Source organism: Sminthopsis crassicaudata, chromosome 1 (assembly GCF_048593235.1).
Source record: "Sminthopsis crassicaudata isolate SCR6 chromosome 1, ASM4859323v1, whole genome shotgun sequence".
Classification (NCBI taxonomy): domain Eukaryota; kingdom Metazoa; phylum Chordata; class Mammalia; order Dasyuromorphia; family Dasyuridae; genus Sminthopsis; species Sminthopsis crassicaudata.
The window spans coordinates 56,936,839-56,951,521 of NC_133617.1; the positions used below are offsets into that span (position 1 = coordinate 56,936,839).

A 14,683-nucleotide genomic window follows, 5' to 3' on the forward strand; every position below is an offset into this window, starting at 1 on the left:
AGTAGCATTTAATAATTATTAATTATCATCAGTATCATAAGGTCCATTTTTATGAAATTGGAGGGGGATAGTGTTCTTTGTATTTACATTATTGGAGCTCTTGTATTTACTATTTTCCTGGTTCTTCTTACTTTGTTTTGCATCAACTCAAGTTTTCCCTTGCTTTTCAGAATTCTTCGTTATTTGTTGCTTCTGTCAGTGCTATAATATTGCATTACATTCCTGCATCACAGTTTGTTTAGTCATTTCCCAGTAAGTAGGCCCCTACTTTATATCTAGTTTTTGGCTATTCTAATGTTCTTTAATTCTACCATCCAAAGGAAGGAGTTGAGATAAAAGCGTGGTCTTAACCAGATCCTTGTTGTTGGTCGGAAATGTGGTGAATACGTCCATGCATTCATTGGACAACCATTTCCTAATCATCTGCTAGGTGGGTCTGGGCTCTGTGGGGAATATAACAACTATTTCCATTTCTGTAATACTTTCAAGTTTACAAAGCATTTTGCTCAATAATTCTGTGAGGTCAGTAGCTACAGGGTATTATTGCCCCTATTTTCCAGATAAAAAGACAGACTCAGAGAGGTCAAGTTACTTGCATATTCTAGCATAACTAGTTTTTGTTAGAGCTGGCCTTTAAACGAATTAGCCAAGTTTTACTAGGCACTTACTATGTTCAGACTTCTGTCTGAGTCCCTGAGAGCTATTTAAAGTGAGCTAAAATTAGTCTCCACCTCCTTGAAGCTCAGTCTAGTTGGAGAATAAAGAGCAAACCCAGGTTGCTATAGCACCCTGCAGAATGGGTTAGGGAAGGCAAAGTGGGTTCCACTTGTCCTCTTGACTTCTAGATCAACATTCTTTTCCCACCATGCTCAAATGATTCTGTGATCTTATCAATTTGGGAATTCCTATCCAAGCGTGCAACACATCTTTTGTCTGTACAACTTCACAACATTTTTTTTCTCTAAAAACTATGGACATCCTATGAAATCTTAATTCCAGTGAACATACACATCTCCCTTGCACTATTATGGTCTACCTGTCTTTGTAGATGTGTATATGTGAGTTGTTATGATTTTTTAAAATTGTACTTGATAAGATTTTGCAAGGGTCAATGTTGAAAATTATCTGTGCATGTGTTTGAAAATAAAGAGCTTTAATAAAAAAATTATAAGATAAAAATTTGTACTTGATACAGGTATGCAGATTAAATGTTTGCAGTTGTTAGGAACATAACATGGTCAGTTCTATTTTACTGCCCTGACTTCAGATATCTTATAGTTGGTTCATTCTAAATGTTAGCCCAACCAGCAAATCTCTGGTAGATGTTAGGGTCTGGGTGGTTTTTTAAAGATAGACAAAGGATATTCTTGTCTCTTTGAGATCAGTGAATGGTAAGCGATCTCTTTGTACCTCATTCACAAGTCATAGAAAACTAAACCCATAGCTTGTAAGAATTGTTTTGATATCAGGGCTCACAGATACACCAGTTATATCTGAAATAATAATCCCTTTGATTCTCCTGAGGTAAAGGGCTTTATCCAATCATTCTGCATCATTAGAAGAGCTGATCTTTGAGATAGCTTCGGTTATATTCTTCTTTCTTCCTCAAATCAGAATGAACCACTAGAAGCTTGCTGCCAATTCTGCTGCTTACTAGCTATTTGTCCCTTAACAAACTTTTTCACTTCGCTTAGCCTCAGTCTCTATCTTTGAAGTGGTAAAAATGATCCTTGCACTACTTATTATAAGGGTTGTTATGAGGAGAACTTTTTATGTTCTTTTGGTATTTTAAGTTTGGTGAATAGTTATTACAGTGAAGCTCGGTCATTTTAATTGTGTTTTACTCTTCCTAACACCATTCGGGGTTTTCTTGGTTCTGAAACTGGAGTGGTTTGCCATTTCTTTCTACAGCTCATTTTACAGATGAGGAAACTGAGGCAAACAAAGTGAAATGTTTTGCCCAGGCTCAAAGAGCTAGTAAGTATCTAAGGCTGGATTCAACTCAATTCTTCCTGATTCCAAATCTAGCTCCCTATCCTCTGTACCACCTATTTGCCCTATTTATTATAATAGCAATTTTCATTTGTATGGTGCTCTTACAGACCTGTTTCATTGGAATATCACAGCCTTGGGAAATAGAGACAATTCTAGTATTATTTTATGGGAAGGCTAGTAAGAGGCAGAGTCAGCTCTAGAACCAGATCTTCTGACTGTGGGATTCCATGGTGCAGGTAAATCTCCATTTTTCTCTTGGCTTAGTCTCTCCTCCAGAAAACTTCTTGCCAGTTTTCAAGTCTTTGCTACCACACAAAGTACTGCTCTAATATCTTGGTGTATGCCAAGGTAACTCCTGTTATCTTCCCTTATTAGATTGTGCGTTCCTTGAGAGCAGGGGCTATACATCTTTCTCTTATTTATATCCCTAACAGTTATCACAGTGCTTCACAATTTGTGCTTATTGAATTATTATTATTATTATTATTATTATTATTATTATTATTATTATTATTGCTTTTTGCTGAGGCAATTGGGGTTAAGTGACTTACCCAGGATCACATAGCTAGGATGCCTTAAGTGTCTGAGGTCATATTTGAACTCAGGTCCTCCTGACTTCAGGGCTGGTGCACTGTCCACTGCACCACCTAGCTGCCCCTACTTATTGAATTATTTTTTGAAAACTGCCCTAGTACCTATCACGTTATCAGCCTGCTTGTGGAAAATAGGCAAAGTTGCCAGTTGCAACTGACCTTTCATTTCCTTTTTAAAGAGCATGATGCATCTGGAATTCCACCTCCTTGAGATCTTGATCTCTTTTTGCTTCTCCCCTTTGCTTCCCATGAGCTGTGCAGAATGCTTGCTGGAGAGGACCGTTCGTCTGTCCTGGCATGGGCAGCAGACCATCCTTGGGAAGGCTTTGTGTGGGTCTAGAGAGATGTTTTTCTTTCATAGCTGTTTCAAGCATTTGGCAGCCTGGCAAAAGTCATCTATCTCTCTCTGGGTAGTTTTGTTCTTGATGGCGGCAACATGGTATAGTATAAAGAAGCTGGATTTAAAATTAGTAAAGTACTGAGTTTTAATCCTACTCACAACTCCTTTATTAAGTTAAGTGATCAGGCCCGAAAGATTTCCTCTTCCTGAATGTCACTTTTGTATTTGCAAGCTGGGGATGTCTGTAGAACTTAATTCAGAAAGTTGTGAGATTCTTATGAGGCCCAGTGGTATAATGTACATACTATGAAAACATTAACAATCAGTATCTGAAAGTTAGCTCTTATTATTAGTGACATTATTCTCAGTTCCTTCCCTGGCAGAAATGGGAGATTCCAAGAATGAGCTCCCCACCACTGGCTATCTTCCGATGGAGTCGGAAGAGTATGGTATCTTTTAGAGGAAAGTCTTGCTCTAAGCAGGATTTGGATTAACTAGCTCTTCAGTTCAGAAATTATTTGAATAAAAGTGGATTTCTCAGAGGATTCTTGGGGTTGAGAGAAGATTAAATCATTGCACTGAGGCATGACACCAAGAAAGCTTCCTAGCCTGGGGCATTCAGCCTGACTGCCGCTGACTAGCATGGTGTTGGGTGGCTTTCCTCCCCTTCCAGCTTCTTTTTTCAATTTCTGAAAAATGAGGAAGTTGTTAGTTGAGCTGTAGTGTCCCCTTCAACTCTGAATCTCGAAGGGATGTACCTTTCCTATTGCTACAATTTTGTTCCACAGAGGGGACATGGGGATGCCCAGCTTAGAAGGGGAATGACTGCATCGTCCCAGAGCTACCCTCCCTTTTAACCCAAAGTTCTGCTGCTGCCCACATATCCCAGGGAGGCCCGTGCTAAAAGGTCCCCGACTTGGAAACAAAGTAAATGCCTCTTGATTGGAACTATGTTTCATGAATGTAAAGTGGTAATAATAACAATATAATAATAATAGATAGATAGATAAATAACCCTAAGCTCTTTACAAATATTATCTCTTTTGATTCTTACAACAACTCTGGGAGGTAAAGTACTATTATTATCTTTATTCTACAGTTGAGGAAACTAGAGCAAACAGAGGCAAGGTAATTTGCCCCAAATCACCTAAATAGGAAGTTTCTGGGCCTACATGTAAACTTGGGTCTTCTGATAGTGCTGTGTAAGAAATGGCAAATATAATAAATGTAACATTAAAAACCCGACACATTTTGATGCAGTGTGAAGCAAGAAGAGGCAAGGAAAAAATATAGAGTGGTCACATCAATGTAAATGGAAAGAACAAAACCCATAAAATAATCTAAAAACAGTGTTGTAGAATTATGAAAAGCAAAGTTGACCCCAACAAAAAGATGTGAGGAGATGCCTGGGCCCTTCCCACTCTTCAGCAGAAGTGGGGGATCCACAGTTGAGGAACACTGCATAGAATATCAGATTTGTTTTTTGTTTTTTTTCCCCCCAAAGTATTGATCAGTTTTGCCAGATTTTTGTTGTCCTCTTCCCTTTACCTTTTCTCCTCACCCTTAGGGATTTTTCTATGGGTGAGGTAAATTTTTAAATCTGTTTTAAAGAATCTAGTCACCCACTGAGTTGTTGAATGGGAAACACCCTAGAAGCTACAGTATAGAGTAGGAGGAGAATAGTCACCTACCAGAGTGACCTAGAACCCTGAGTTAAAGAGCTGGTTGCTAGTGTGGGGGCAGGTTGAAGGAGAAGACGCCTATGGGGAGAATGAGAAAAAGCCCAGGGGAGGAGAACAGTCCACACCCGCGACAAGGGCTCTGATGAGAGAAAGGTCTTACTACTGGGATTGTTTGGCCTTTTTTTTTTTTTTTTTTTTTTTTTTAAAGTCTAATCTCAGTAATAGAGAGAAACTCCCTGGAAATGTGTGGAAATGTGTGACTCAGTTTCTAAGATTGGCTCACCTTAAAATCAGTATTCATGTTCTAAGAACTAAAACCTCCTATCTCCCTTTTCTGAGCCCTACATGCCAACCCCTTGATCCTTTCCCACTGAATCCCTGGAACACCCCAGTGGAGAGTCTGCTATTCACTGCCAAGGACCCCATACTTTATACTTAGCCATCTTTCCTCCCCAACTTGGTCCCTCCATCCAACAAAATGAGCCCATTGTAATTCTGTTTCCCTTTAGAATTTATAAAATGTATTCTTTTCCCTTCTTTGTAGAAATAAGGATTATGAATGAAGGATCATTACATACAATGTCAGCCTTTGTTGATATGTAGGTTAGTTTTGCTAAACTTTTTTTTTCTTTTTAATTTTGTTTTTATTAGTGATAGCTCTTTGAGTAGGGGAAAGAGGAAGATAAGACAAGGAAATAATGTACCTCTCTCCTTTTTTAGGCAGGAAAACTCTCTAATTAGATCCTTAAATGTCTAATAGAAAAATAAAAAGCAGTGTTAAAGCTTTTTATAAAAAGTGCTCTTGATAACCTCTGTCTGTTCATCCCTTTGCCCTCTGTGTAACTATGGTTCCCCCCCTGTCTTTAATTGTAAGCTCCTCAAGGCACTTTGGGGGAGGGAGGCTCTGAGCTGAGATTTTATCAAGATGGAAACTCCCTCTGCTGATGGAGATGATGGGTAATTTCAAAATTTATATTCTGAAAGTTGCCTGAGGCATAGAGAGGTGAACTAATTGGCCCAGAGTCACACAGTCTGAATGTCAGAGGCAAACGTGAATCCACATCATCCTGACTCTTCTCTCCCCCCCCCCCCCCCCACCCTTCCTCTCTCCAAGCTTCCCCTTCAGAGGAGGTATTTAGGTCGGGTTCAAATTGATTTAAGCTGAGTCCGTCATGGGATAGTATGAGAACCCAGAATCTAGAATGAGCATGGTGTGGTTCGGATTCTGGCCCAGCTTCTTCCCCCTACACTGGGTGCCTGTCTCTTCCCCTGCAAAAGTGATGCCATGTCTTAGAAGGTGTCTTAAGTTCTCTCCCAGCTCTTCATCCTATAATCCTACTAGTTGGAGCGCTGGTGGGAGGGCTCTGGACTTTTGATAGAGACACTTGGAGGTTAAGGAGACCTTTCTGCAGAGTCCATTCCATCCCATCCCATCCCATCCCATCCCATCCCACCAGGAAGGTGGCCTTGTAGGCCCAAGGGATAAGTCCGTTTTCTCCACTTAATAAGTTACCTTTTGGATATTGTAAACATATGAGAGCTGGTGTGGCCATTTAAGTGACCCAGCTCTAAGGTGCCTTTCCATGCACTCTGCCATTCCAGCCAGATGGACTTTCTTGCTATTTTTCACACCCACTTTTCTCTACTGCTCATCTCTCTGCCTTGGCTCTCCCCTGTCTGGAACATTCTCCCCCCCCTCCCTCACCTCAGCCTCTTAGAAGCCTTGACTTCCTTAAGACCCAGGTCAGATGTCACTTTTGCATGAGGCTTTTCTGTCTGCTCCTTGAGTGTTCATAGATGTGCATGCTTTTGTGCAGCCCTCTTATCCCATTAGAATGTAAACTCTTTGACCTTTGTAGGCTTTTGATTTGCCCCCTCCAAGTTTGTGTAGGGGGTTGGGGATGGGTCATATTTCATTAAGGACTCTTCCCTGGACCATTCAGTCCTAAAGGTCCTAACAGATGTGTCCTTTCTAAAGCAGCTGGCTGGAGCTTTTAATTATTGCTTAAGGAAAACTTACCTAATTCTAAAGATACACATTCATCCATCTCCCTGGATATTTGCACAACTGGAGTTTATTGAGAACTGAAAATCTCACTTTTCCTGGCGTGGTTGGTCATTACTTTATGCCGAAGGCAGATGCCTAGGAAATGCTGTGATAGGCTTTTTCTGTAAGAGTTTGCTGGGAAACTGGGTTCTTACCAAAGACACACTAAGAGGAAAAGCAAGCTCATTCTTCCCAGGGCTACTCATTGAGTTGGGCAACAGCTCATGTCAGGCCGACCTCACTGAAGTGGCTGAAACAACAGCAGCAGGTCCCGAAATTGGAGTCTAGAGCTTAGCTTTGTGGCCTGGCTCTGGAAGTGACGTAAGCAGGTGACCTCTCCGAGTCTGTTTGCCTCTCTGCAAAATGGAGAGATTTCTGTGCCCTAACTATGCGGTGTAAAGCTTTATGGAAAAGTGAAAAAAAGGGCTGGGGAGAGGGCCTGCTTCTTAATCTTCCTGATGTGTCTGGGCAAGTCTCCTTGTCCCCCAGGCTATGGAGCCAGTTCTGTTGGCCTTGGAAAGGAGGGTCACGGTGTGGCCCACCCCGACCTTTATGGTGTTGGAGACCCCAGGGCTAACCAGAGCATCTGAGGTGAGGCTAAGGATTATATGGATTTGTTCCCTTTTCAGTCAATACCAATGAGTGTACTAGTGTCTACCATTGCAGACAGCTGATGGGGGCGGCTGTCAAACTGCTTGATGGCCCAGGCCCTTCCACCACTGGGAGAGCTTTCTTGCGTCCTGTTCAGGATGTCCTCAGGATTTCAGATCAACTATTTGTTGTTCTCCCTTGCTCGGCCTGCTCCCCTTCCAACACTCTGCATCAACACCAGCCCACACAATCCTTCCTTAGAAGTCTTTGTATCCTCAAGTGTAAAATGGGAATAATCCCACCAGCCCCCCCCCCCCAAGCTGCCACAGAGAGAATACCACAGTAGGAATTCACAGTGTTCTCCTAATTGTCCCTGCCTCTAAACCAGATTGTCCACAGCTGCCAGAACAATTCTCTCTTACCTTTTATATCTTCCTTCCAAACCTGCTGCACTACTCACCAAACGGAATATAAATTCATCCTTCCTCATCCCTATCCAGCCTTGTTTTGAAATATACTTATATCAGGGGCAGCTAGATGGCGCAGTGGACAGAGCACTAGCCCTGAATTCAGGAGGGCCCGAGTTCAAATCTGGTCTCAGACACTTAACACTTCCTAGCTGTGTGACCTTGGGCAAGTTACTTAACCCCAGCCTCAGAAAATAAAAGAAAAAGAAATATACTTATATCAGAGCTCTAAACATGAAATCAGAAAGTCAGATAGGCTTGAGTTCAGATCCAGCCTTGGTATTTAGGAGTCATGTGGCCCTGGGTCAGTTACTGCTTTCTGCTTCTGTTTCCCCATGTATAAAATGGGGATAATAGCACTTCCCATGGTGGTGGTGAAGATCAAAGATTAAATGTAAAGCACATTGAGAGCCTAAATCTAAATGCTGCCTCTTATTTATTAGATATATCCTTGAAACTCTTCAAGGGCAGAGATGGTTCCATTTTTGTCTTTATATCCTCAGTGCCTCCCTTGTATAATATCAGCACATAACGGGCCCTTAATGTGTTGCAAAGATCAAAAGAGATAAAATTTGTAAAGTACTTCACAAACTTAAATACAATATATAAATGCTGTCATCACCATGTGTAGTGGGAGGAGCCTTGGTCTAGTCCAGAGGCTCACGTGCAAATGCTTCTTAGCTGTCTGAATTTACTAATTCCAAATTTCAGTTTGCTTTTCTGAAACGAGGAGGATATTACCCTTCCTCCTTACCTTCCAGGACTGTGGTGAAGAACATTCTCTGTCAGTTGTTAATGTGCTAGAGAATTGTCCTGATATGTAGTATACACTTAATAAATGCTTGTTGATTGCTTATTCTAATTTCTTTGCTTCTGCTGTAGAATTTCTCTCTTCTTTACCCCATAAATCAGTGTCTTTGAGACTCGGCTTCAGATTCATCTGTCCCCAGAAGCCTTCCATCACTGAGCTTTCCCTGGATAGGTGATTCCCTTTGTCTCCCTCAGTACAGATCTGTCACCTGGGTGACTTCACTTCATGGTGGAGAGACCTCATAGTGCCACCCCTGATTTGTTCTAGCTGCACAAATGTCTTAGCTTCAAATTGCTCCAAGCCAACTTTTTCTACTTGGTACCATTTTTCACCCAAGAAATTTTTATGTGACCCTAGGTGTATAAGTATATAAAAGAAGTATATAAGTCAAATTTACTGATAATAAATCATAAAGAAATTTTATTTTAAAAAATTCTTTGGTATTCATGTAATTTATTTTAAAATGAAAGTAAATTTGTATACTAATAAGATTGATGTGCTTATTTATTTTTACATAAGAAAATTAAATCTTGGAAGAATGTTTGAATACCTTTTACTGTTGCCAAATTGTTCATGACCCCCACATTCAGTTATACAACCCCATATGGAATCACAACCCACAATTTAAGGAGCTTTGCCTTAGGTAAGGGAAGACAAGTACCGTGGCTCCTTAAGTCTGGAAGTTTGGAGCCCAAATCTTGCATTGGCAGATTAATTTTCCTTATTAGGAGATCCTGTGCCAAAAAGATCCCCCCACCAAAAGAGACCTATAGACGCCCTGCCTTCTTTATATTTGTCCTTTCCCCTCATCCATGATTGACATTCCTGAAGGGCAGAAATGTGTACCCTGGGGTAGTCAGTATGATGCCAGGCTTCCTGGTGCTTGTGGCACCCACTGAATGGCTGATGTGAAATGTAAGGGCACATATATGGAATGCAAATTATCAAATCCACTTTGATGCCAAACCGTCTTTTTTTTTTCCCCAGGATTCTTCATACCTCGATGATGCTTCCCTTTTCTCATCACCCGTTGGCTCCCTCTCGGATATCGCTGACTCGACAGATTTCCAGCCTGCTGAAAACCTCAATCAGACTCTCTGGGATGTGAACACTCCATCACAAAACCAAGAAGAGGTCAGTTACCAATGGGGAAGTGAGCACTGCGAACTAGCAAGGGTTCACATAAAATGAGACAAGAAGGCAACTTTCTTTTCTGATAATTAGCAGACTGGTAGATTATAAGATAAAGTGATAGAAGACCTGGTGTGAATGGATTTCAGCAAGGCATTGGTCAGAATCATCGACGGGCTTCTTTGTGAGCACAGTGTAGGCGGGCTGGTAGTACAGTTGGGTAGATTTGAAACTCTTTGAAAAACTGCTTCCACAGCTGTGCAGACTCAGTCTAATGATCCTTTTCAAAATTGTTCTTTGGTGCAAATTTCTTTCCCACTTTTCCCCAGCATGGAACATAGTTATTTTAGTTGTATCTTTTTTTGTAACAAAATGACTGAGAAGTTTATACTTTTTTGGAATTAGAAGAGATTTTTGAGATCATCTGATTCTACCCCCTCATTAGATGAGGAAACTGAGGCCCAGAGAAAGGGTTTACTTATCCAAGATCACTTGAGAACTTGATTGTGATCACTTCTTGCTGATGCATGGAAACTTGCTCCACGCTTGTTCACCCTTTCCCCCGTTTTCCTTTGCAAATGTGTAATTTTGTGCTGTTCACTTTCTACAGTAGGATTTCAGAGGAAACTAAGCTACTTATTTAGAGGACTTTCTTACTCTTTGCAAATTTGTGGTTTTTGTCAGACCTACTCAGCTTTTCTTGAGGAACCTCGAAAATGTGGAGATTTGAGATTGATTCTGATGATATTAGTTGGTTTTTCCCAACCCAATTTTTGAATTCCAAACTCTATTCCTGCCTCCTCTCCTCCCTTCCTGAGTCAGTAAGCAATCAGATAGAGCTTATACATGTGCAATTATGTAAAACATTTCCATATTAGTCATTTTGTATAAAAATTCCAGAAGTGGGGGGAGGGTGGGAGGGTGTGAGAGAGGGAAGGAGAAAGGGAAAGCGAGGGAGGGAGGATGAAAAGAAGGAAATAGTATGCTTCAATCTGTACTCAGTCAGTTCTTTGTCTGGAGGCAGACCCTATGGTTCATCATTAATTTTTTGGGATTGCCTTAGATCATTGTATTGCTGAGAAAAGCTAAGTCATTCACAGTTCTTCATTGAGCAATATTGCTGTTAACTCTTGACAACATTCTCTTGGTCCTTTTCATTATGCATCAGTTGATATAAGTTTTTTCCAGATTTATCTGAAATCATCATACTTGTTCTTTCTTATAGCATACAATATTTCATTATATTCCTATACCACAGCTTATTTAGCTGTTCCCCAATTGATAAGCATCCCTTCGATTTCAAATTCATAGGCCCCACAAAAAGAGCTGCTATAAATATTTTTGTACATGTGGGTCTTTTCCCCTTTTTTATAATCTCTTTGGGATACAGACTTAGCAGTGGTATTGCTTGAGCAGAGAGCATTCACAATAGCCCTTTGGGCATAGTTTCAAATTGCTCCCTGAATGATTGGATCAGTTTACAACTCTACCAACAGTTCATTAATGTCCCAGTTTTCCCCCATCCCTTCAACATCCAACATTTTTCTTTTTTGTTATATTATTGGCTGATTTTCTTAAGTATGGTCAGAAATAAGCATTAGAAGAAGCCATGACATGTTGGGGAAAGCCTTCAACTCTGAGGAAACCTGAGTTCAAGTCCCATACCTATGACATGCTAACTTTGTAGTATGAAATAAAAAAATCTGAGTCTTAGTTCTAACTTGGCAGAATTTCTAGGCAAGTTCTTTACCCTCTATGTCTGTTTTCTTGTCTGTAAAATGGGTATAATAATATATTTCATGACCTTGGACAAATGCTCCCCAACCTCTACACCCCACACACCTTCCAAGGTTTTCCACATCTATCAAATGAAAATGTTGGATTAGATGGCTTCCAACTAGAGCCTTTATCCTACTAATGGGCATTTATTGAGTTCCTGTTATCTTGTCAGGCACTGTGCTTAGGCCCTAGTAATGCAGGGGTACCCATGAAATAGGGTTATCCTCAAGAAACTTGTATTCTTCTGAGGCAAAATAACATTCTTGATAGTAAATAAAAACAAAATATATATGATGGAAGTGTAAAGAAATTCATATGCAGCTAGGAAGGCACTGACTCCTAAGCATGGGTAGAGAGGAGGGAGTGGGAGTCAGGAATGGCCCTTATAGGGCCAGAAGGAATCAATCTGTAGAAATCATCCTAATTTGAGCCACTTGATTTAACGTGAGGGCCCAGAGAGCAACACACTTTAACCTTATGGTCAGATATAATGGCATTTAAAACAAACAAACAAAAAGTACCCACAAGTTTTTTTTTTTTTTCCCTCCACTAAGCTGCTCCCGTAATCATGACTCAGTCTTCCAGTAATGGGTGGGTTGTTTTTTGGGTTTTTTTGTTTGTTTGTTTTTTCTTTTTTTTTAAGGGAGATGAAGATTTTGGATGTATACTTTACTTCTCATATTTCTCCTGCCGTTTGATAGGGTTGATGACTCTAGAGTGAGCCAGCCTTTTCTTTAGCCCTAAGCTGTAGGAATGAAAAGACAAGCCCAGTACCCATGACAAGAACAATGATAGCCCCACTTCCCAGGGTTGGGCCCCATTCTGGAGTACTGTGCTCAGGCCCAAGCCTTGCCTTTCAGGAGGATCTCATCAAGCCTGATCACGGCTCATAGTTCACTGAAAGAATTGGATTTGTTTTCCCTAAAGAAGAAAATGAGAGAGACATGATCAGACTCTTCTAGAGATGAAATACTTGTTCGTTTTTAAGCTCTGACAAAAGTTAGTAGTAGCATGATATAGTACAAAGGGTATTTGATTTAAAGCCAGTGGACCTAGATTCAAAACACTGATTCAGAAGGGACACTTCTCTCTCAAAGGCTCAAAGCATTAGGACAGCTCTGACTTTATCCCTACTTCAAGCCTGTGTCTGCCCTTCTGCAGCATTGGCCAGTAGCCAGTCCTGGGGAGTCTTGCCTGTTCTCCATGATATTTCCCGGGTGGCTAACTTGTTAGTCACATTTACTGTTTGTTGTTGGTTTTTTTTTTTTTTTTTTTTTTTTCCAGCCTCCAGGAATGTTGTTTCTCTAGACCTGGTGACTTGGGCTGCCCTAAAGCAGTTACCTCCCTGCTGGTCTCAGGAATCAGCCCACAATTAGCCGCTTCTGTTCTGACCTTTCCAGTCTATCAATTATTCTCTTTTACACAAAAAGCAGAAGTAAAATTGGAATTGAGCAATTCTGCCTTCCATCCATCAAACTTTATTATCATCCCCTCTACAGTGGGAAGTAGATCTTCTCAACATTAAAATGTAAACTCCCTGAGCTCAGGGACTGATCTTTCTATGTCCAACACTAAGCACAGTGCTATAGAGGTGGTAAAGGTTTAATAAATGTTTTATTCAGTCAGTCATTTTTAAACTTTTAATTTTCTTTCACTAACTTCAGTTTATTCTGAACTTGAATGTTTCTGCTGCTGTTCTTAACAGGCCCCATGATGCTTTTGCAGTCATACCCTATTATTGGCAGTTTCTCTCATCTTCTATTCATGTCTTCTTAAATTTAAGTTGCTTTCTATGTGTCCACCTTAACCTGTTTAGACAGGTCTCCCCTTCTTCTCTGTTTTCCTCCTCAGAATTACTTCTCTTTGTGATGTAACAATTAAAAAACCTAAATTTCACTGTCAAACACCATATTCTTAACCAGCTGTCTACATTCCAAATTTGACTCTGTCCTTTGAAGCCCTTACCTTCAGCTGGCAACAATGAAGAAACCCTACCAGGTTCCCAAAAGCTTTAATTTTTTTGCATAAGCTTTATAATCTTGATTAGATCCATATGAGGAACAACTTTCAAAAAGCTTTCTATCTAAAAATGTAAAATGTGGTTTGTGAAATGGCAAGCTCCTGGGTGTCCTTTGAAGACATCCTGTCAGGGATTCTGTAGAGATATTCCAACATTAGGCAGGATTTGGAGCTCCTTAGTCCTATTTTACTCTGGGATTCTGTAAGTGAATTTGATAGCCAAATAGCCATGTCACCTTATTTCCTTGCCTAATTCAAATGAGCCGATTTCTGTTTGTTTGTGAAAACCCAATTCCATCAGTTCCGAGACTCTTCCTTTCCATCTTCTTCATGGCTATACGCATTAACACATTACTCTTTTGATAGGGGAAACAGATCTTGGCATGTAATCCCATCCAAATGGTGCCTGACAGGGGTATAGGAAGCTATGCTGTCTCCCAGACATAGATTGTGCTGTCTGCAGTTCATAGGGCAATCACATGGTGTAGCTTTCTTCTGAGCCTTTATTGAAAGAGCTGGGACAAGGGGAGACTGCCCAGCACCGTCCTCCCTGTTTGCCTTTATCCAGAGGCCAGGCTCCCTGCTGCTTACTGGATGTGACATGGACCTTGTCCTCATTCCCTTTCTAGGGGCTTGATGGAGTGCCAGAAGCTGTACTTAGTAAAAGAAAGGAAATCTTCCAAACAGCCCCTTGTCCCTTCTTGCTCCTGTTTCTTAGGGAAACTTTGAATAAAGCGGACAGAGCACCGGATTTGAGGACAGGGAACCTAGTTTGGAATCTGCTGTGAGCAGAGGCAAGATGGGCCGCTCCGTGGTCTGCTTGAGGGAGGGAGGCTCCTTGATGGAATTCCCATTCATTTGCAACGCCTAAGTTTCTTGACAGCTAGCAGCAGAGTAGCCAGTGAGGGTTGCTGTTCTCCTGAACCTGAGTCACAAAGAGAGCAGCACAGGCTTGGAGTCCCTTTTCTCTCTCTTATTGAGAAATAGCTTGGAACTGAGAAGCAAAGGAGGCCCAGCTCCCAGTTTTTTATGTATCGGTGCTGGGACCTTTGTCTGTCCCAACCCCATGACTTTCTCCTTCAATACAGTTGTCCACGGTATAATCACACCCTGAATCTCATCTTTATTCACCAGTGTCCCCCTCCCCTAATCAGACCCTCCAAAGTCCCTCTCTCGGACCCCAGCCTCCTATTGTTCAATCATTCCTTTTGCCTCTTCTTTCCTCTCC

General features: G+C 41.0%; 1 protein-coding gene across 1 annotated transcript in view; it reads left to right on the forward strand.

The window, feature by feature from the left end:
- The window catches only part of SBNO2 (strawberry notch homolog 2), a 197,269-nt gene that overhangs the window by 135,674 nt on the left and 46,912 nt on the right, over window positions 1–14,683 (forward strand). The window contains 1 exon segment of the mRNA XM_074305058.1: window positions 9,514–9,660. Within this exon segment, the coding sequence (XP_074161159.1) occupies window positions 9,514–9,660 (147 nt within the window).